General features: G+C 32.4%; 2 protein-coding genes across 3 annotated transcripts in view; one reads left to right on the forward strand and one right to left on the reverse strand.

Moving 5' to 3' along the window:
* Positions 1-4,486: 4,486 nt before the first annotated feature.
* LOC106462524 (mitochondrial inner membrane protease ATP23 homolog) lies at positions 4,487-12,706 on the reverse strand. 2 transcript variants are annotated; one of them, XM_013922458.2, is made up of 6 exons: positions 12,384-12,694; positions 12,232-12,289; positions 10,045-10,090; positions 7,788-8,004; positions 7,560-7,649; positions 4,487-5,087 (listed from the first exon to the last, which is right to left on the reverse strand). In XM_013922458.2, exons 1-6 carry the CDS (start codon positions 12,573-12,575, stop codon positions 4,890-4,892), a joined length of 801 nt encoding a protein of 266 aa, XP_013777912.1. In that variant the 5' UTR covers positions 12,576-12,694; the 3' UTR covers positions 4,487-4,889. The 2 variants fall into 2 exon arrangements, with proteins under 2 accessions (XP_013777912.1, XP_013777911.1); XM_013922457.2 differs by lacking the exon at positions 12,232-12,289 and having other exon boundaries at positions 12,384-12,706.
* Positions 12,707-21,476: 8,770 nt separating this feature from the next.
* Positions 21,477-23,543, forward strand: part of LOC106462520 — an 18,734-nt gene continuing 16,667 nt past the window's right edge. Inside the window, exons 1-2 of the mRNA XM_022389815.1 lie at positions 21,477-21,555; positions 22,928-23,077. Coding sequence (XP_022245523.1) covers positions 21,477-21,555; positions 22,928-23,077 — 229 coding nt within the window. The remainder of the gene's footprint in view (positions 21,556-22,927; positions 23,078-23,543) is intronic.

The following is a 23,543-nucleotide window of genomic DNA, read 5'->3' on the forward strand; positions in this document are numbered from 1 at the left end:
TATGTGCTGAAAGTATAAAATGAAATGTATAAACTACAAAATTGAACAAAATATTTGTTGTTTTCTAATTTAGAGGCCATTTAAAGAGGTTTTTTCATTATTTGTTTATATTATTTAAATTTAAAATCGGAAGACAAGTCAGAGGGAAGGTTACCTTTATAAACAGGCCACGTCCAGTAAAGGAGGAACAAAAGTATATAAGTTATACTTTTATGCTAAAATGGGTTCAGAATACAGACACTGACATAGTCATCCAGAATAAATAAACCTAATAACCCGAACGAAGCCGGGTATTTTCGCTAGTAAAAAATAAAACAATTCTACATTTACAACCATGATATTCAAAAGCAAGAAGGATCAACAGAAAAGTTAGGAAACCTAATAATAACTCAAGCACTCAATAATAACTCAAGGAAAGCCAATTTCTACATATACGATTATAATCATACCAAAATGTCATTAAATACATTTTGAGCTTTAGAAACCGATAATAATAGCACAAATGACTTACAAAATTTTGTCATTATGAAACTAATTAATTGAAAAATGAGGCTTAAAGCGTGATGTTTATTGTGCTTCTTGATATGTCTGAATATTTAGAGACGGAAAATTGCAACTAATTTTTCTTTCTTTCTCACAAAAAAAAATGGACCTTTGTCACTGAAGTACCTCCATGGTCATTCCTTGGGCCTTTGTCTTTTTCGATTTGAATTAATAGTATTGATAAGGGCTTAATTAGTTTGGTATCTTCTGGCACACGGATTTTCTGTAGAGCAGTTAGTTAGGGCCAGCTAATTGGAGGCTTGGAGAATATCATGTCATTGATTATGGGTGTCTCTGTACTATGACTGAGCCTATCCACAAGGAAAGAAGCAATCCACAAAACCGTAGAAGAGTGTGTTGGACTAGGAGCCATAGCTATGCAGTTGCCCACGGCACAGCCAGAAGGGAGGCGTAGTCCGGGCGCTAAGCCTGTTCTTCAATAATTTATACAGAACTATACAGACTGGAGGGCATATAGAAAAACACACCATTTGAACTTATCATTCGAATTAAGCAAGATAACTTGCTGTATTTAGTATGGTATGGTATTTAAGTTCCCGCCTTCCCCTAGTTCTCTTTCTATCTCTTCACCCTCAACTTGACCTCCCTTGAATTAACTCTTCCATTTCTTCTCAAATCTATTGTTCTTCTCCCATCCCTCATTTTACTTCCTCTCCACTTCCTAATTCAAGAAAAACTATGTTATCCGTCATAAATGAATGTAGTTTTACTTTACGTTTGTATTGGAGCAATGGAGAAGTTTGTAGCCAAACAGTTGAATCAGTTCACAGTATTTTTTGAACGAAGGAGGGGGGGGGGGGTGCACAGTTCTTGAAACTTGCTGGCTACGGCTCTGGTTGGACCGAAAATGATGTTATGCACTTTAAAGAGCATCCCGTGAACGCAGTTTTTCGCGTCCAATTGACGCAATATTTGGAGTTATTTTCATTACTGAATTAATAATATTAAAAAAAAAAATACATGTGTATTTCTATAATCCTTCAAACTGTGTTAAACAAAGGTTTAATTATTTGATATTGCTGTAATTGAGTTAACAAGATCCCTCCAATCTATTTTACAATTACTGATCTTTATCAGTTAAATAATGATCTATATTTGTAATTTAAAAACACTTCAAATCAATCATTTATTGTCTCACTAGTATTTGTACTTGAATTCTGTTACTAGTGAAAGGTATTTATGAAAAATAAGCTCAATTGGAAGTGCTTCTATAATTCAGTCTTAGGTCTGGGATGCACCAAATTCTCCACCCTTTTTATTCCCAAACCGTGAACGTGACACGCGGCATTGCTTAAGTTGATGCTTGCAATAACGGTTTTGATTTTTAAAATGGATATTTCAATTTTTGTGATGAAGCCATACTTGAAAAATAAATAGTGGAAAAACTAGATGGTAGCAGTGAAAAATTGCCAGAAATTAGTGAAATAGGTTTTTACCCCAATAAAACAGGTTACTAGTACTTAAACGTAGCCCTACCCCTAGAAAAAAAAAAACTAGAGAAAGTTGGAGGCTGTGAAAAATCATTTGCTCATAAACTAGCATCACAGCAACTAAATACAAATAATCGACGCTAATCGATCTATTGCTCAGGGGCCAGACGCTTTGTAACCAAGAGGCTTCACAAAAATGTCTCCAAAATATATTAACTTTAGTCAGGTATTTAGCTTCTCTAGAACTTGCCTTTTTTGGCAAGAAGGAAGAAAACTTCAAGCAGTTGTTTTCATTATGATATGAAGATGAACCACAAGAAAAACAATGGATAAGTTTGTTTGTTATGAATTTCGCGCAAAGCTACACGAGGGCTATCTGTGCTAGCTGTCCATAATTTAGCAGTGTAAGACTAGAGTAAAGGCAGCTAGTCATCACCTCCCACCATCAACACTCTTGGGCTACTTGTTTACCAACGAATAGTGGGATTGACCATCACCTTATAACACCCCCATGGGCGAGCGTGTTTCGTGTGATGGGGATTCGAACCCGCGATCCACAGATTGCGAGTCGAGTGCCTTAACCACCTGGCCGTGCCAGGCGTCACAATCTATAACAAAAAAAAAACTGAAAGCAGCATGAAATATCACAGTTGTAAGCTCTTTCTGTAACTCTGCAGCAAGTTCCCAGTTATTGTATATTGTACTGATGATGAGCCTTATGCTAATACTGCCTTTATTAGCTTGTACAAAACACCTGATTTATGTGGAAAAATTATTGCAAGTTTGCAAATATTGCATAGGATGCTCTACTTTGATTCCAGTTGTTCCTATCCTACCCCTGAAGTCAGATGTACCATGGTGCTTCAGAAATGGCTGGAGCTTCGTGTGGATGTCAGGCAGAAATCAAATCAAAGTAGCCTTTAGCTACTTATGTTGTTTCTTGCAATCTTGTGGCATGACACCTTGATGAGTTCAAAAACTTGTACATATTTACAGCATATCAGACAAATATAATACAAAGTTCTATTCAATCAGGCCACCACGTTCAACAAGACAGCTAATGCATTGTGCAGCTATAAATCCATTTTAACACAATAGGTACTGTCAAGTTTGAAGGAAGCAGTAGATGTCAGAAACAGCTTTTCATGCCAATGGCTTACTTTTAAAATTTCAAATAGGAACAGTACTGTTGGGATTACACAAGAATGTGATGCTGGAAATGCTAAATAGTGTACAGTGTGAATTACGTGTAGTATGCAGTGAATACTATTTTAATGAAATGTTTGCAGGAGTGAATAAGCTAACTGAACAGTTGACAATGCTAAGATATTGCACAATACCTGTAAGGCACACTAAAACTATTACAAATTCTCATGCCATGAGCGAACTGGAACACTGCCAACCACAGTATCTGTAATACACATTAAAAGCATTTCCTACTGATTGCTATTACCATTTAAATTCCTGCCAACTGTGTTTATAACAATTCATCACGATGTCATGCTCTTTTCTCCTAAATTGCCACATGTTTTGCTCCTTCACCTTATAGTAGAGATAGAGCCAATGTCTGAAAAGTGTTCTTGATATACAACAGATTACTGGCATGCTGTATTAAAACAGAATATAACTACTAGTATCAGAGAACTGTTTGTATAAGAGTTTAATCCGTAGCAAGTTACTGGCATGCTGCATTGGAACAGTATGTAATTATTACTATCTGATAAATGGCAATAATAAAATAATTAAGGAAAACCTTGAAGAGTAAGGGGATACCAAGCAGAATTTGAAGAGTAAGGGGATACCAAGCAGAATGCAGCCATACAGAACATTGCTAGGCAAGCATTTATTGCTCAACTGTTTGATTAGCTTAAAGTGACAGAACATTTTGTACAAGTTTCTCCTTCTTGTCTAACATTCCTTAAATGCCTTCCAAAGAAAGGAATTTGAGTTTGGCCACTAATAGTGCCCTCTATATGTAAAGCACTTCCTTATAGTCTACCATGCCTTGTCATTTACACATTTTCAAAGACCAAATCCCCCGTGAATCACCTAGTTCAAACATGGTATAAACTAATACCTCCATATGTATGTATTTCCCTGCAAGCATCAATTACACCCTCCTCACAAGACCATTTCAAATAAGGTCTTGCTATACTCATGTGTTAAAGCGCAACTTTGTAGGACATTGTCATCAACATGCTATGTACTACAGGAATGTGATCTTATAACACACAAGCTTACTAAAGTTTTTAAAATTTATTTCCATCCCTGATGAAATTTAGTTGAATGGATGGCAACACTTGAGTTTCTATAACAGGCAGTTTCCATCTATTCAACTAAATTTCATTATGAATACTCTGCCTAAACAATCAATCAAAGAATACGTTTCCATCCAATTATACTATTTTACAATGGGATCAGCCATTTTGATTCTTTAATAACAGCAATTCTATAAGTGTTCAAAGATGAGATGAAATGCACAGTTATCCATAAAAGGTTAAAATAATATATAGAATTTATTCTACAGGTTTATATATAAACTATAACACTCATTTCTAGAATTTGACACATGATGAATGATCTTTTTGTCATTTATAATGTTATGCTTGTAATAAAGAATGACTTGGTTCTTTTCTACAAGCTTACATGTTTTTATGTAATGTCTGAAAACCTGGCATAGTAAAGCTGTATGTTATCAATCAAGAAATATTTGTGAAGTTTCTTGTTCTATACAAAACTGAAGGATTATAAAGATCTTTGCTTCTGTATCTACTTCAGTTCAATATTTCCAATACTTTATAGAGTACTAATTTTTTACATTATATATATAGGTGTCACAATATAGTAATATCACCAGTCACAAGGTAAAGACAGTGTTCCTAATCATTTGATACGTCAATCAAAGTATCCATAGTGAAAACGCTGTCTATATGCCTTTTCCATATCCAATGAATTTCTTCTAAGTCGTCGACCTACAGGTTCAAGATCGTTGTAACATCGTTTAAAAACACGTTCAACTGCTGTCTTTGCTTCCTGTTCGGACACGTTTCTTACGGCCAACACTGAAGCTACTGCCTTGTTCTTTACACAGTCCTATGTTAAAGTAAATGAAATAAATATGTTCATTAAAAGAACGAATAATTACAAAATTGTGAAGTTGATAAAATAAAAAAATTAGATTTTTGGAGATAAATCATCTTAAAAACTATGGTTGTATTTTGCTGCCTTGGCAACATTTTGAGCAAAATATTTTGGGTGTTTTGAAAGGAAACAATACACAAGAACAGAATATAAAGCAAGACAAAACAAGTAGTTTGTTATTATCTGACAGGCTTGTTTCTGGATTGAAAAAGAACATTTGCTTGAAACATCACCAAAGAAATAGAACCACAGGTTTTTTTAGGTAATTTATATGCAAAAGTTTAATTTCTTTATTCATTAAAGGAAAACAACAAATGATGTATATGGAAAAACAATTACAATCATATTACCTGTTAAAAACTTGTCCAAAACATATGGATGACATAAAAAATGTTAATCTAAAATCATGAAATTATTGTTGCTGGGGCCATAACCAAAATCATTCATTTAAAATAAATTTATTTGTACATCTTTATAAAGTCATTATAATGGCTATAAATATAACATAGTGCTATAAAATGAATACCACAATGTAGTAATAAGATCTTATTATCATGTGTAAAAAAGGGTGGTAATTCTAACTTATTTTGGAACTAACATTATTTGTAGTAAAAAATTAGTATCACTTTAGGGAAAATAATTAGCTAAAGGATAGTGATTACATTGATGGTTACACTCAGAAGGAACTCAATAACTGAAAACAATAAAAACAAAGCTCAAGTGTGGGAAGTAATACAAAATTGATGTAGGTCTACTAACGAAACTTGAGTAGTAACATTTTTATGGATGCAAAATGATAAACAATTTCGTAATTTTAGAAGTAGTACTTATAGGGACTCTGAAAAAATAAAGCTAAATGTTATATGTGGACTTAATATAATTGAATGAAAGGACAAGAAGAAGCTATAATCACACTTATAGGAATTTGCAACTTTAAACTAAATATTAGTTTGGTTTATGGTGACCAAATTTCCAAACCGAAAAACTGGGACAGCATAGCCCTTGTCCATAATTTCAAAATGTTCCTTGTGCTTTTTTCTAGTAGTGTGATCCATAATGTCTGATCTGCCACAATGTCCTATCAAAAACACAGATTGAAAATAGTACTCTCAACTTTTTATCCAATTCACTTGCCTTTAAAAAAGAGAAATCTGTAGCTGAAAATCATACTTTAAAACTGTCTTAGAGAACAGTCCCTGACCTTTAATTGTCTACCACACATTCACCAACTGTTATAGGTCTACTGCATTACTACTAACTAAAAACCAGTGCATACCCGGGTTTCTCATCATGCACAGGCAGAAGTTTTGAGAGATTCTGACAGCAGGAGAGTATGTGTTACAACAATGAGCAAGTCAAGTACGCCTTTTACATTCGTATTCAATGTGACAAACTGACTGATGTGTTTATCATAAAACCAAGACATTTTGTGCATTTCAAGAATTTTTCTTAGGACAGTGGGACAAACCACCCTATTCCAGATAAAGTCTGAAATATCACAGTACCATTTGTACAGCAATTGTAGTGTATAAGCATACAATTTGTATTAATACAGGAATATTTCTAAATTTGTTATTTGTGCAGGTGTGCACAGTTTCCTCATAACATGTTGGTCAATAAGATCATTAAATTACTGTTGCTCTAGTTACCTACTGTTCTGTGTCATTCACACAGAATAGTACGTTTTGTCTTTCCATGGTAAAGATAGCTGCAAAGTCATCTGTAGTATGTGAAGTTAGATAGTTATCTTTTTATAAACAGTCAAGTGTTCTTTTCAAGTAATTACCTCTGTTATGTTTCATAGGGAATGACCAGTCATGTGGTTTGTGTTAGTTACTCTGCATAAGTTTCATAGTAATGAGTTAAGTAAAGTGAGATTTATTCAGTTTGGAACACGATCTCAACAGAGTTAGTTGATTTATAGCATCATGGAATGACTTCAAGCCTAACTCTACAGTAAAGGCAAATGTTCGTTGTGACATGCAAGATACAGATTTACTTTGTTTGTACTTTAAAAAAGCTTTCTACAATTGTGGATTTGTGTTCAGAAATTTACCCTTCAAGTTCAGTAGTTAAGGAGCTCAGAATTATTTCACAAGAAAAGTTTTTTTTTCAGTATCTCATAATGTAGACCTATCTCGTCACTCTTAAGGAAGAATCAGTGCTATCTGAAAAGTACAAATTAAGGAAGATTTGAAAAAAGAAGAAACAATGAACATAAATTTGTTTTTTGGAAAACTTTTTCACCTTTCTGTTAGAAAACACCACTACAAAATGGTGTTTCATAAAAACTTTGACAACTTTAAAAATGTAATTTAATTTTTTTGTTTTTACGATAACAGAAAATAAAAATTGAAATATAGTTTTACAAAAAAATTCAAGAAGCTTCCTCTTCTAAAAAAAAAGGGTTAAGAAGTAACTTACTGAATGTGCTTTAGCAATATGAAATGGTGAAGCAGTACCCTCAACCGCTGCACTCAAGAAGGAACAGTGCATTAGATTGGCAGCTCGTACCTAGATAAAGATACAACAGGATTATAAATCAACATTTATAAAGTCCAGCCTACTTCAGTACAAGCCAAATGATTAATGTTACTAAAATCCAGTTACCTCTATTTAAACAAAGTGATCAACATTTCTACTCTGGCTTACCTCTGTACAAGCCAAATGATCAACATTTCTAAAGTCCAGCTTAGCTCTGCAATAGTCAAACATATGAACAAATTCATGAGCCAACACTCCCTGAACCATCCATTCTGATCGAGCCACATTTTGACAAACAACCACCTGGTTCAATTCTGGGTCATAGCCACCACTAACTTTTTTGTCACAAACTTCACAGGATATATGACGGCTGATGTCCACTTCACTGTAAAATCACAGCAATTGTTAACACGTGTAAAATTCTATTGGTTAACACAAATGTAAAATTCTACAGTTCAAATACAATAAAAATAAAATCCTCAAAATTACTTAGAAAAATCCATATATATACAGCTGGATTTTCCCTAAAACCACCAACAAATAGACATTTGTTATATTAACCAACAAATAGACATTTGTTATATTAACCAACAAATAGACATTTCTTATATTAACCAACAAATAGACATTTCTTACATTAACCAACAAATAGACATTTCTTACATTAACCAACAAATAGACATTTCTTACATTAACAAACAAATAGACATTTCTTACATTAACCAACAAATAGACATTTCTTACATTAACCAACAAATAGACATTTCTTACATTAACCAACAAACAGACATTTCTTACATTAACAAACAAATAGACATTTCTTACATTAGAGGTACATTCCTAGTAGTGAAACTCTGTATATCCATAAGGGGACCTAACGCTACAAATACTTTTTCTATCCTAGAGAGATTGATGAGGTGGGAATCTCTTTCAGAAATTGAATAGTAAAAAAGGTTGTTTAGCCATGTTCCGTTCTTCTATAATAAGGTTTCCTCACATTTCAGTAAATTATGTCTAATAATAATAAGCTTGCTTATATAACTAATATGTCTGTATATTTACAATGGATGCCAACTACCTGATCAGAATCATATAGAAAATCCTTCGTTCAAGCAAAAAATCAGTATGATATTTTAATATGTTAATCAACAAAGCTTCTAATTATAGAAACTTATTACAGAGGTTCCCATCACTAAAAATAAACTTACTTTCATCTTTTCTACTAAAACTCACCACAGGGTATAATCCTCACCACTATCTAACCTCATTTTAAACAGTTTGTAATTAAAGTCACTTGGAGGTTTCCTGTTTAAGTTAAGTCCATTATGTACTAACATATCTCCCATATCCTACCTTTAACTCTGTCATCATAAATAACCATTTTATTTAATGATCCAGAATTATACCTCCCTTCAAACCTGTCCACATATCTAACCCTTTTCCCTAAAGATTCAGACATATCCCCAGGGGTGGCCTTAGTCATTCTGGAGCCCCGGGTAGAATTAAGTAAATGGGGCCCTATAATGATAAGAAAACTCAGAAGTAGATTAAAAGGCATAGCATCGGAGGACCTTCCATGTGTGGGGCCCCAAGCAATTGCCCAGTTTGCCCAATAGGTAAGACCACCTATGCATATCCCATATCCTAAATTCTGTCTTCTCATATATAATAATTTAACCTAAGATCCAAACATTCTCTATAGTCTCTCATTTAATCCTTGCATGCTGCCTTTAAAGTTTGAAAGTAGTTCTTGGTTAATTACTCCTCATCACTAACTTTATTAGTTCCAATATGCACAACAAATACAGAATCTTCCAAGTTACAGTCAATACCTAGTCTCTCTATAATATCCTCAGCTTTAACATGTGATAAAAACATTCTAGTCTATAGATTTCCTGTATGCTCCAAATCTTCAGTATATTGTACAGGAGAATGCCCTATTATAACCCCAACTCTCATTAAGAGTCAGGGTCTCAAATCTTCAATAGACCCTACTTTGTTAAGCCTAAAGCTTCTTCCACTTCTTAGTTTAGTAAACTCAATAGCTTGATACACCAAACGAAAAAAAAATACCAAAGGTTAAAGTCCTTTAGCTGTTACAAAACCAAGATTCAAACTTCAAGTTAAAAGTTCTTTGCAGAAACTAAAGTATTAAAGAACTGCTAATCCTAAATTAAGAAAGTTTTTTAGATCTGAGATGTAGGACTATAGAAGAGAACACGTTTTTGTAAGTTTAATTACTTCAAATCTGATAATACAGTGCTACATTTCTAAGGAAGTTTCCATTAATTAGATAACTATCATATTGACAACCATGTCTATAACACTGTCAGGTTTTTAAATAATTTGGTTTTAAAACAACAAAGTATTAATTCAGGACATTTAAAAACAACATGTGTTGAATGGTAACTTTTAGATTACTTACCATCCTGAACCTTTCAGAGCACTCATCATCAATTTAATCAAAGGACCTGTAAATATATAAAAATGTTACAACAATAATGTAAAGTCACCAGATTCATAATTACTCTGCTCCCAGAACTAAGTTATGACCTTCTGACAAGTATTAAAAGTAGTTTCAAAAGTGTCGTGATTTTGAAATTAGCACACTTGTGAAAGTGTGAAATCATAGTTTATAGATACAATTTACTCATATATTTACATCAAGGATGTAACTAGATGTGATAATTTCTTTAAATGCTTTTTCTTGAGTTACAAAATTCTATATCATTTACTTGATTTAACAAATTCACCTTAGCAGGTATAAAGCAAAAACTCCCATCAGGTCAATTTATATAGCTAAAAACTGTGTACTAGGTATATCATCTAGAGTAATATTTTGTATGATGTAAAACATACACACACACATACAAGTACAAACCATGTAAAAATTACTAAACATGATTTCAAGGTTCACTATAAACACACAAAATTAAAATCTTAACTTTAACAGTAAATAACTGATTCAAATGTTATATCTCAACAAATGTATTATAATGCACATACTGTACCTTACCAACACTCAGATTGTCAATAATTTCTGATCCATTAGCTTCATCTTTTACTTACTTTTCTCTATAAATGTATTTCATATGACAATGTGGTGAAGGAATTTAACTGCCCTGACATTGACTTTGGTTTGAAGTACACTTAAAACTGTCAAAGATTTTGTAATCTCATGATTTAAGACTCCAAGTACAATGAAATCAAGTAAACTTAGCCAAACTTTAAATAAAAAGTCCAAAGATACAGCCTTTGAGTGGATTATTTTTATTTAACTTTTTACGACATTTTGACCACTCATTTGGCCACATGAGTTGTTGAAACATCGTAAAAAGGTAAATAAAAATAAACAACCCATCAAAAGTTGTATCTTTGGACATTTACTTAAAGTGTACAGTGGATTTCCTCTCCTCACAACAAGTTACCCAAACTTTATTTTCTTTCATATAAAAAAATGCTGCTCCTAATATACTTTTAAAACTCAATACAGTTATTAACAAATTTCATCTTTTAAAAACAAACAAATGTGCTAAATTGTTTTTAACCATAATGTACATCAAAATATTTTGAAAACAAGAAAATAAAGACACCGTTAGGTTGCATTGTTAAAGAATGAGCTGATAACAAATAAAGGTTTTCTGTATCATATTCTAACCACAACAGTTTAGTTTGTCAAACACAATTCTAGTGAACTTATATAAGCTAAACATTTTGAATTTAAGTCAAGGTTGAGGGTTGGAAATTTATCTGAATTTGAGTCAAGAGTCTAGTAGGTACAAATGCTCTCTATTGAACCAGTAATATAAGCTAGATTTAAGTTATGATCAAAGAGAAGTGCTTCGAATCCTTATTCTTTATTACAAAAATTAATAAAAGATAATATATTAAACTGGAAAGAAGATGAACTGGAGTAATAAACATGAAATGTGGAAGTCACTTGCCAAACATTATGTAAAATAACATGTATGAAATTCAACTTATTATATTCTATTGACTACTGTGCATATATAAATATGTCATAAAATTATCTAAAGAAACATTTGTGGTAAGAATTCTTGTAATTATTAACCAGCATTATCATCCATGTTTATATCTGCACGTAGCTTAAGACACTTATGGATGTGTGACAGTGAATTGGTTACATCCATCATAATATAAGCTGTATCAAATATTGAAATACTACCCATCTTGTTTTGTGTAAATGGAGACCTGATCTTTTGCCAAGCATACAAAAAATACATAAATAGGGGAGAAATACGTTTTAATGCATGAAATAACTATTTAAATCATTATAATATATGATACTTGTGTTAATAATGTAGTAGTTGACTCAATAAAGCTTTATATGTAAGAAAAATACAATCAGCAGATACTCATTACCGAGTTGATTTTTATTTATCTAAATAGGTAGCTTGCTCTGATCATCAAGGTAACACTAACGAACTAGTAGTAGTAGTGCTACAATTTATTAGAATGAGAATTCACTGGTACTGTAGCATTGAATTTCTGTTGCTTTTCCATACTTTAAGTTTAAAATAAAAGTATATGTGTCACTTAACGACTACTTAAAAACGTCAATGATACTGTTTTAAACTTGTTAAAGCCTTACTTAGTGTAAGGCTGGGTGTCTTCACTGCCCCAGTCACCATGGTTTGCATGAATAGCAGCTGAAAAAAAAAAGAAATATAAAAAATCTACTATATTTTTCCTTTCATCTGCGTATTTGCAGCAGCAACAACAACAACAAAAAATTCTGTTTACTTTTCTCCAAGCATGAATATACATTCCGTTCACACTTTGCCTTATCGATTTCTCGCCTAGATTCTCCAAGAACAGCGGTTTCAAACCAAGTAGGATTATACTTCTTCCCTCTTCTTTCAGGGTAAAGTTTAAAGGAATCTTCATTGTATGTGTCATTTTTAATATCTTCAGTTGTAATCTTTTCTTGGACATTTTTTTTTTCCTCGTTGACGTTATTAATTGATTTACCACTATTATTAGATGACATCCCTGATTGATTTATTTCCTCACGTAATCCTTGACCATCCATGCTGCTTATAATCGAGAGCTAAGAGCGACATCTCTTTAATTTATTGTCGAATTTATTTCTTATAGTTTTGCTTAAAAGAAGTTAGAGAACAGAGCAAAATCAGTAGTGAAATATTATTAACATTTTTATTTTTAGCGTGAAAAGCCTTCAGATATGTCGGTAAGCCACTGGGGCGGAGGGTATCATTAATTGCAATTGACTTTGCATAGTTATTTTTACTTTTAGCGTTTTATGTCCGTAACTTACCGATGTACCACTGACCCCAACAACAGCAACCGTTACAACAATATTATTATCGTCACTTGCTATATTTTTGTTTCAAAAAAATAAATTGTTATAATTCATTTAGAGATTTAATGTAAGCATAATATAATCATGCAATGGACTTTTGACTTTACATAAATATTTTATCACATTAATGTTTAAATTATAAACAATTTGACTGATTGGGTTTAAAGCTGTTTAAACTACTGACAAATAGGAAATTATTCGAAACTCTACCATTTTCTCAGGAGTTTTTCTTAGGTCCAGAGTAGACGAATTATTGGGAATGCTACATAGAGTAAGTTCTGGTGTGGGAAGCAAAGGATAATTAACATTGATATTTTGTAAAGCTTTGAATATGGCTATAGATCGGTGAGGGGATGGATCAGGAGGTTTCAAGACTCGATAAAGTGATATCCTCTGAACACACTTTGGACTTTCAAGTTTTTCACGTTATAAAAGTCACAGCCAATTCCACTACTTGATCGAGAATAGTCAGGTAGGCTGAGGATCCTGCTAACTGGTTGCTCTCCCTGTAGTCAACAACTCTAAATTAGGGATGGATATGCTTGAACTTTTGAGTTTCTGACTGACCATTTAACATCTGTTTTGCATAAAGTGTTATTCAGGTTGAAAATACTGCTGTATTCCATATGAATTACCATTTAACATAGATCAACTGCAAGCAAAACAAAATTCTTTCCGAAACAGCAATTCAACTAAAAATAGCATAAACCATTATATATTTATAAATCAAAACAAAACGTACCCTTAAAAACCCTCTCTACGCGGACTTGGTCGAATTGACCGACCATGTGACCACTTTGTACTTGTTATAGTTTTGAGACTATTAATTTTTAATATATTATGTGTATATTCACAAAATTTGACACACTTTCAGTAAAAATTACAAGTCTTTTACATACAAAAAGTCAGATTTCTTAATGAAGTATTTTTAATAAACTAAAAAAAGATATGTTCGTGAATATATCAAGTCTTTCTTTTTATTTTTTTTACTGGCCCAAGTGCAAAGTGATTTTCATGTTAATATTAAAGGTATTCCTCTTCATCTCAGATTTGATTTACATAATCTTTAAAACCTCCTAAATACATTTCAAACGTTTTTATTCAGTAAAACTTCATATTTTATCTGTTATTTTCTCTACCAATAACACTATACAAGGTTGGTCAATTTGAGCGACCTAGCAATCACACACACATACACACACAAATCTAAATAAGTTACATCACCCTTTTTTCTAGAATGACTTCAAATTGTAATAAGTGTAAAACTCCAAACTATTTATCAAATTTTGCAATTGGTTTGTTTCTTGGATCTCGCACAAAGCTATTCGAGGAGCGCTAGCCGTATATAATTTTGAAGTGATATACCAGAGGGAGCTACTCAACACCACCCACCGTCAATCGTCGAGGAATTGAACACTACGTTAAAGGACCCCAAGGTAAAAAGAACAATACTAGTAAAAGTAATGAACTTAGCAGAAAAACCTATGTGATAAATACTGGAAGAACAAACAGTTTATGACTTTTTGTAAAGAAAGAAACATAAGAAGACTGCAGTAACAGACTTAGCAACTGTACATAATTGAACCAAACGGACAGTACAGTTATAGACTTGAAATTGGACACTTAGTAAACTATATTAACGGTAATAGTACTGGACATGTCAACTGTACATTAATGAATTAAAATAAATTTACTGTGCTAGACTTGGTAACTAGAAACACTTAGTTAGCTAGACACTAACTAAACGAAGCAACACTATACTAGTAAAGAAAACTGTTGGATACTTCGAGAACTAGAAGAACCACTCACTACTGTACTTGGTAACTATACATTTAGAATCGTAACTGTACACACTTAGTGAACCACAAGAACCGTAGGTTACTAGTCTTTTCAACTGCACGTTCGGTAAAGTAGAATAAGAATACAATGTTAGATTGTTAATGGGCCATTTAGTAAACTAGAAAAACAGTATAATATTAGAAATTTAGTATGGACATTTATTGAAATAGACGAAAACATACGGTGCTAATCTTCTAAACTAAACACACTTTACAAACTTGAAGAACACTACAGTGCCAGAGTTTTCAACTGGACATTTAGTGAACTACATGAACAATACGCTGCTAGACTTCTTACCAAGTCTAGCAGTGTACTTTTCCTCTAGTTCACTAAATGTACTGTTACCAAGTCTAGCAGTGTATTGTTCGTGTAGTTCACTAAATGTCCTGTTACCCAGGACATTTAGTGAACTACACGAACAATACACTGCTAGACTTGGTAACAGGACATTTAGTGAACTACACGAACAATACACTGCTAGACTTGGTAACAGGACATTTAGTGAACTACACGAACAATACACTGCTAGACTTGGTAACAGGATATTTAGTGAATTACACGAACAATACGCTGCTAGACTTGGTAACAGGACATTTAGTGAATTACACGAACAATACACTGCTAGACTTGGTAACAGGACATTTAGTGAACTAGAGGAAAAGTACAGTACTTGATTTATGAATTTACTTCAACTAGAAAAATGTCAAATACATTTTGAGGTATGATGTGTCTCAGTCGTTATCGTTACGTACATTCAGCTGTTATAACTATGAAGTTTATTCAATATCCTTATTTACCAAAGAGTATGAGACTTGGGTTGCTTACTGTCTGCTCTTCTTACGGTCCTTAGCCTCCATTTGTCTTATTAAATCTATTTCAGGTTAAATATTCCTAATGCTATTTATACAGTAGACGTCATAAGTCAATATTCATTTCAGAAGTTGTAATTATCGTCTTTTCTAGAGTTAAGTTAAGTGAGTATCGATAAAAACCTTTGAATGTTTTTAACGCAGAGAAATGGTAAAATGAAAACAATATTAGGATACTCTCGTCTTACTGATAAATTGGGACACTGTGATTTTAACTTGCTTAGATTCAGTCATATGAGAATAAAGAAAATCACACTCATTCCTTTGAAATATTTCAACATATTAAATGTATATGACTCATTGTTAAAACTGAAGATCTGAGCCTAATGTACTCATTATGTACAACAGTGACAGAAACATTACTCGTATCACTGTGTAATATCATATACCCATGATCAAGAAGGTAATGATGATAGCATACAGTAAACAACTAATGTATAGATATATGCTCTGTTAGGAACAAGACCAGAAAACTGGTTTCGACACTTTTATGTGTTCTATTTACTCATATGTATATATTCTTAATTTAGCTAATATTAACATATTCTAAAATTTTATATGTCTTCAAAATTCTTCATATCGTACCATTTCTTAATAATAATACGGAAATTCGGCAGTGAAAATTTTTCCTTTGATTTTTAACTTATTTGCTGTATTTCACCTACTTAGTGACACGATGATCAAAAAGGTTTTTATAAAATATAAGTTATAGTTTTAGATTTCTTTTTATAGTCCATAATTTTACAGTGATAGACAAAAAGGATGGTAACTAATTAACACTACCCAGTGCCATCTCTTTCACTTCTCTAATTTAACTGTCACTCTTCAGGTGTTTCCACAAACGTGGAGTGCGGAGCTCTATTTTTATTTTTGGCAGTAATAAGGTGAAATCACGGGTTCTCAGATCCATAGTCTGGCACGTTAACCATGGGCTACGCTTTTCTGTATCTAATTTATCGCCAAATTTGAAAATACATACAGTCTAATGATTAGAAAACCACTACAAAATGCTGTTAAATTCGGCAAGAAAGGGGTAGCTACTAAAATAATAACGCTCTGAATGTCACGTTAGCCTTTGTATGTAGTTTTACCGCCCAGGGAAAAACCATTCTCCCTTTGTTATACTCAAATCGAGTTCTCGGTTTATTATTAACCAGCTCCTCTTATTGAGAGAGAGATTTATATGATCCTGAAAATATTTAGCTACATGTTCTAATATATGTTAATCAACTAAATTTGATTTATTATTGCACTGAAATTAATAACCAAATAATATAAAATGTCCACCTTTCAAAAATGTTCGGGTTGTAAGGTTTTTATGACTTTGTATCAAGACTTCTTGAACCTACAGGTTTTTCTTACATCAGAAAATGACAGATTGACATCAGATTAGTTTGGACTAAACTTTCACAGGGATTTTATTTGTTATTTGTGTCACAACTTAGCAGCTCACAGAAGAAATGCTCATAATAATAATGGTTTTGGAAAATAAATCCTTTTACTATTTTATAATTAGCAGAAAATAGAAAACGTTTTAGCAAGGAAATGAATGGTACGCCATCTGTTGACAAATAATGAAATCTCTAAAATACGAATTTTAACCAAATATATCTTAATGTTTTTATACCTGCAACAAGTACTTCTAAAGATCTGAAACGAATATTTTGATTTTATTTTTAGATTAAATTGGAGGCCAGTGAAGATGGAATGGTTCCTCCTGGACGGTACAACTACCCCGGAGCACTGGACCAACGTTAAGGGGACATTTCTAGAACCCACGCCTCCAACTTCACCCCAGATTACTGTATGTGCATACAATCAATAACCCCATGCCAGGGTTAGAGGATTAATAGGGAGGACATCATACGGATCCTAGGTTTTGAAGTATGATACCACGTATACACATACAGCTACAGGCTCATCCCGATTGAAGATTTGAAGGAAAGAAGACCACTATATAATGTATTGTTTTGACAATTAAGAAACTGGTGTTATTAAAGTCAGACATCAATAAGATGTACACAGACATATCAGTTGTGTAAAGACTTCAACTGCTTGAATTTTAATTTATATATTTATTTATTTATTTTTAGCAAAAGTGTTTTGTCAGATATTAGGTTTGTGCAACGAAATGTCCCACAATGTCGTTATATACGAACATTTTGTGCTTCCATCTAGTGACCAAAAATAAAACTATTATGAAATATGGAAATAATATATGTTTAAACTGAACTCACTGCTAAGTAGTAGTTTACCTTTATATTATTTCCCCACAAAAATACATGTGATAAAAACAGAATAATATGACTGTTATATAGTTAATTAAGCTAATATATCCTCTCTGAGAAAAAATGTTTTTAATTACTACTTTCAAAAGATATAGTACAAAGAAGTTAATTATATGACCTTATACTAGGAAAACAAAATTTCGGAGCATAATGACTTTTTAAAGTAGGTTAAATGTTTTTATAACTACTTATTTGTCTGGAAAATATTCAGCTAATAAAACATAAGTTGGCATAATTTATAGGAGGAGATATATATGTGTTTAGCCTTACTGACTGTCAACAAACCTTGAAGAGTATGTTAGGCAAAAATCCACAATTATAATATCAATACTTTAAATGGAAAAATGTCTCATCGACCACCTGCTATCTACCCAGTGATCTGGAGCCTATGGACTTCAGAGTTTGAACTTTCCAGCATGATTCGTCACTATATTTCCACTCTCTAGTGCTCATCTCACCATTTACGTTTGTTTTCATTGCCTGTCTATATGTTATCCCATTTAATTTATTTCGTTTTCACTGTACATCCAATTCGTCCTTCTCTTTTTTCTTTTTTAAGTTTTTTTCTCATTCTTGTTCTCTATACTCTTCCTCACTCTTTTACCCATCTCTTGCATCTTTTATTCTTCCTACTTTTTCTCGTATTCTTAGGTTGGCCGATGAGAGGGCATAACCTTCTAATGGTCTGCCAGTCCCTCCTCGGGCTGGAATGAAATGACACAAAATGATGATGTTTTGAATTTTTTATATCCATATTTACTTATGACAGGCGAAACTACCTGAAAGTGATATAATTCGATAACAAGTGGTGAACCAAAAGATATATTTGATTAACAGTTAATATTCTAAACAACTTGTATGTTTGAGTAGTGGTTTTGGTAGTTTTATTGCTTAAGCAATACAAACAGTGATGTGTGTGAATTTACATTAACAAAAACATTTAGCATGACCTAGTTTCAAAAGTATAAGTACAATCGTCTCCCTTTTTTAAGGGATCAGAAGCAAAAAGTTTGGCCTGGCATGGCCAGGTGGTTAGGGTGCTCGACTCGCAATCTGAGGGTCGCGGGTTTGAATCCCCGTCACACCAAACATGCTCGCTCTTTCAGCCGTGGGGGCGTTATAAGGTGACGGTCAATCCCACTATTCGTTGGTAAAAGAGTAGCCCAAGAGGTAGCAGTGAGGGGTGATGAGTAGCTGCCTTCCCTCTAGTTTTACACTGATAAATTAGGGACGGGTAGCGCAGATAGCCCTCGTGTAGCTTTGCGCGAAATTCAAAACAAACAAACAAGCAAGAAGTCTCACTGCTTTAGTGAGTGTCAATTTACAAAATATTTAATTGTGAGACACGTTAATGAGAAAACAATATTCTATTTTCATTTTTAGTGCAACTATTGGGTAGCACCATGATATTACTCTATAAGCTTAATAAAAACTTGATTATATGGCATATTGTACCTTAAAATTGCTAGACTTTTTCGGGAATTTTTAAAAATCACATTAGCGTTCCTGATGTACGACATAACGAAGATGAATATATATTATGTTGCCAGATGGCGGTACATACAAACGTTAAGAAAACGCCTATGCAACATTTATAAAATCAATGTTTTCTATATCCAATATTACGTTTCTTGCACGGAACACCATATTACTTTATTTATTAGAATTATGTGTTAACCTTCGTAAAACTTCATGTCAATTCATACATTAAACATAAAGCTCGTGTTAGTACTAAATCCATGATAGTATTGTCTCACCTGAAGTTTCTTTTTACTAAAACAGAGATATCAAGATGATTCGCTACAGTACTTTATTTTCAAAGTCGTTCATAGTTTAGTTAAACTTCATAATATTTATATACAAAGCGAATACGAAAATCCCGCTACTAAGGCTTACGTTAAATTTCATTTGATGTCATATAACAAAAGCTGTTTTCTTTCCTTTTAAAATTCCACGCGTATTTGGTGGTTTGAACCTTCAATACGAGAATAATTTTTATTTCCTTGTAGATATTTAGGATATAGAGATTCTCTAAATTTTGGTTTTGTTTCTTTTCAAACATTATTTACTGTGTATTGACATCAAGTTTTAATTTGAACTTAAGTTGTGTAAGAGTCTGAAATAACTGTTTATGTACACTACCCAAACTGCTGGTTGTGAAGTGATTTATATATATATGATTACATTTACATGGTTACTAATTTTTCATGGGTCTGATGTGGTTTATGAAAAACCTTTGTGTGTCCAGTTTATCCTCTCATATTGAGCAATAAATATATTGATATTTCCACAGAGGGAAAATTGATTAAACAGTTACGCCTTTTTAAAGTGTAAAATTACAAGTGTACAGTTTATACTTTTACTTACTTTAAATAACTAAACATATACAAAATATTTATTCATTGCTTCAAAAACTCAATAATGACTTTATTGTTTCTATTCGAATAATTAAAATTTGCTACAGATATTGCATACTAATGTTAGTTAACAAACAAATATTATTGAAAAAAGACTACATTCGTCAGTCATGAAATCGGCATTCGTGAACAGTTGGATGAATAAGATAAAATAACCTGCAAAACTTGTGATAATCATTGTTTCAGTTTAGAAAGTATTTGAAATTACTCATTTTTATATGTTAGAAGAAATCTCATCGTGTGTTTAGTTACAGATTTTCACTGAAAATTGTCTGGAATCTACCTACGTAACTAAGACTTTTTCGATTTTTATCTGAAGATATATTTGCATTTGATTTTTCAATATTTTGGACATTCGGTTATATGACACTGTTATTGGCCATTTCTTAACGTAGTAATGTAGAGAGAGTAGAGGAAATCACTGACGAAAAACAAGATGGTTAGGTCAATACGTGACCGGGAGGCTAGACATTTTTTTGTAAACACCGAACATTGACCGCGCCTGCAGCAGCAACCTGAAAGGCGGTGTTCACTAATTTCGAGTTCGTTGAGACAGGGGGAGGGGGGGGGGGAGCTAAAGGTCTTAGAGATTCTATAAAAGTGCTTTACGGACAGTAATTTCCGGAATACACAGTACCTTCCTTTACACAAGTAGTACTGAGATTTAAGTCCCTCCGACGCCCGATTCTGTACATTACTTTCAAACAACTGGTAAGTTAGATTAGAGCAAACTTACATATGTAATTTTTACTATTAGTAGCACCTTCTGATTATCTAAAAAGTTTTCTTCAAATTCATGACATTTAACTTCATTATTAAACAACAAAAATGAGTACACTATTTCATATTGTTTTAGCTGTCTGTCTGTGCTACGGAGTTCAAATGTCAACGAACTTACCGCTAAGGAATATATTTGGCTGCAAAAATATTCGATCATGTAGTTTTGTTAACTAAATACTTGCTTTGTAAATGGAAAAATCATGTCATGTTTTTTAAAAACTAATCATTTTGAGAAACTTTACTTCGAAAACGATTCTTATTCTTCCTTTAGATCAACAACGACAACTGGTTTAATTTCATAAACTTTTCCAAAATAGATGATGAAGAATTACTTAAGTGTTTTCTTTCTCACTGTGGCACTGATCCAAACTCAAGCACAGGATCGTCCCTCCAGTATAGGTAACTTGGATTTATCTGAAGATATTCAAACTACAATGTAATGTTCTTATATGTTCAAACTGGAACACTATATTACAGATACTTTTCTAACCCTAAGCCTAGGCGTACTCCAACCGAAAAGTATTAGGTATTTTAGTCCTATATAATAAATGAAAATCAGTAAATATGTATGAACCAAATAGTAAATTGACAAACAATGATTTATGCATATAAATTGTTGTTTGTCAGTTTACTATTATGTTTAATTTTTATATGAGTTCTATTTCAAAGTTCATAATAAACTTTTTAACCTAGAAAACTAACTCTCTTTCAGAGTTATTATTGAAATGCTTTAATTTTGTAAAATAGATAAACTTCAAACTGAAGTAACATGTACTTGTTAAATAAAACTGAAGTAATTGTTATTAATATAATTTATGTTATGTCTGCTTTTAATTGTTTATTAAATGTTAATATCAGTAAGTATTGTTTTAAACTTGTGGGATGTGATGAGCTAAGACTTTTTCTTGTTTCTTCAAAACATTGATGATGAAATAACTGCTTTTCAGAAGTACCTAGAATTGGGCATGAATCTCTGAAGAAGACACAGTTTGGAAAATTTTGCTGTTTTAAATTAGAGTCTAATGTGTCTTAATCTTGAATATTCTATACATTTAAATAAAGTTTTATGTTATGTTTCTGTTGAAATAATAATAAACTGACGTACTTTCGTTGGTAAAGAGTAATCTAAGAGTTGGCAGTGGATGATGTTGACTAACTGCATCCCATCTAGTCTATCTCTTCTAATTTAGGAACAGCTAGATTTGCCCCAAATTGTACAAACTAATTAACTAGATCCGTATTACATCGGTAAACACTATGCCTTTTCAGGATAGGCTCTAATTCATCACTGAAATGACTACTCAAAAGTAGAGAAATTAGCAAACTATTTTCAGTTGTAATTATTCCTGGAATTGTTCTTACTGGTTTCTAAATGTCCAACCTTTCTTTAGCCATCTTATCGACCTGAAATAAAGTTCTGAAACGTTTTCTTTAACTAAAATAGCTAATAACATGTTAACCTGCCCTACGAACGACTTGTTCATAGTTTATAAGCATAAAAATATGTTTGAAACGCGTCATTCAAAAATGGCGTAATGACCTCCAGAAGTAAACCATTTTATCACATGGAGGACGTCCTTGTCCGAATCTGTTTTCTATTTCTTTAGTTAATGGTTCTTTATGGGTGTTTTTGCTTCAGTCATTGACTCTTGAAATGGAATTCAAATCTGCAAGTTGACCATTCAGTTCACAGCTGAATAAGGTATCTAAGAAACATTACAAATTAAAGTTATATGCGTGAATAATTTGTATTTGTGTTTATGGCTTTCAGCGGAATATATTAACATACTTCGCTATCAGAACACAGGGTGTATAGGAACCAACAATTTGGAGGGAGTGTGCCTCTTTTCTGGAGACTGTGATAATAAGCGAGGCGCGAATATTGGAGGCTGTGCTAATGGATATGGTATCTGTTGTCTAGGTGAGTGTATGTTCAATTTAACTTTTGCAAGTAAATATTGAACACAACTGAAGGAAATATTTGTATTATATCTTCATCATGTTAACATGATGAAGATATAATAAACATATTTTCTTGAGCTAACTTATCCATTTTTAGTTAAGTAACATGATGAAGATATAATAAACATATTTTCTTGAGCTAACTTATCCATTTTTAGTTAAGTAACATGATGAAGATATAATAAACATATTTTCTTGAGCTAACTTATCCATTTTTAGTTAAGTAACATGATGAAGATATAATAAACATATTTTCTTGAGCTAACTTATCCATTTTTAGTTAAGTACTTAACTAAAAATGGAAATATTCTTGGTTTGCAAATGAACTTTAATTTCTTATCAAAATCTGTTATATAAAGACTGCATTGTTATAAGCACTACCCAGCTGTTCTTGTACGTATTTACAAATACACAATACGTATATC

This window comes from Limulus polyphemus, unplaced genomic scaffold, assembly GCF_000517525.1.
Source record: "Limulus polyphemus unplaced genomic scaffold, Limulus_polyphemus-2.1.2 Scaffold1190, whole genome shotgun sequence".
Lineage (NCBI taxonomy): Eukaryota > Metazoa > Arthropoda > Merostomata > Xiphosura > Limulidae > Limulus > Limulus polyphemus.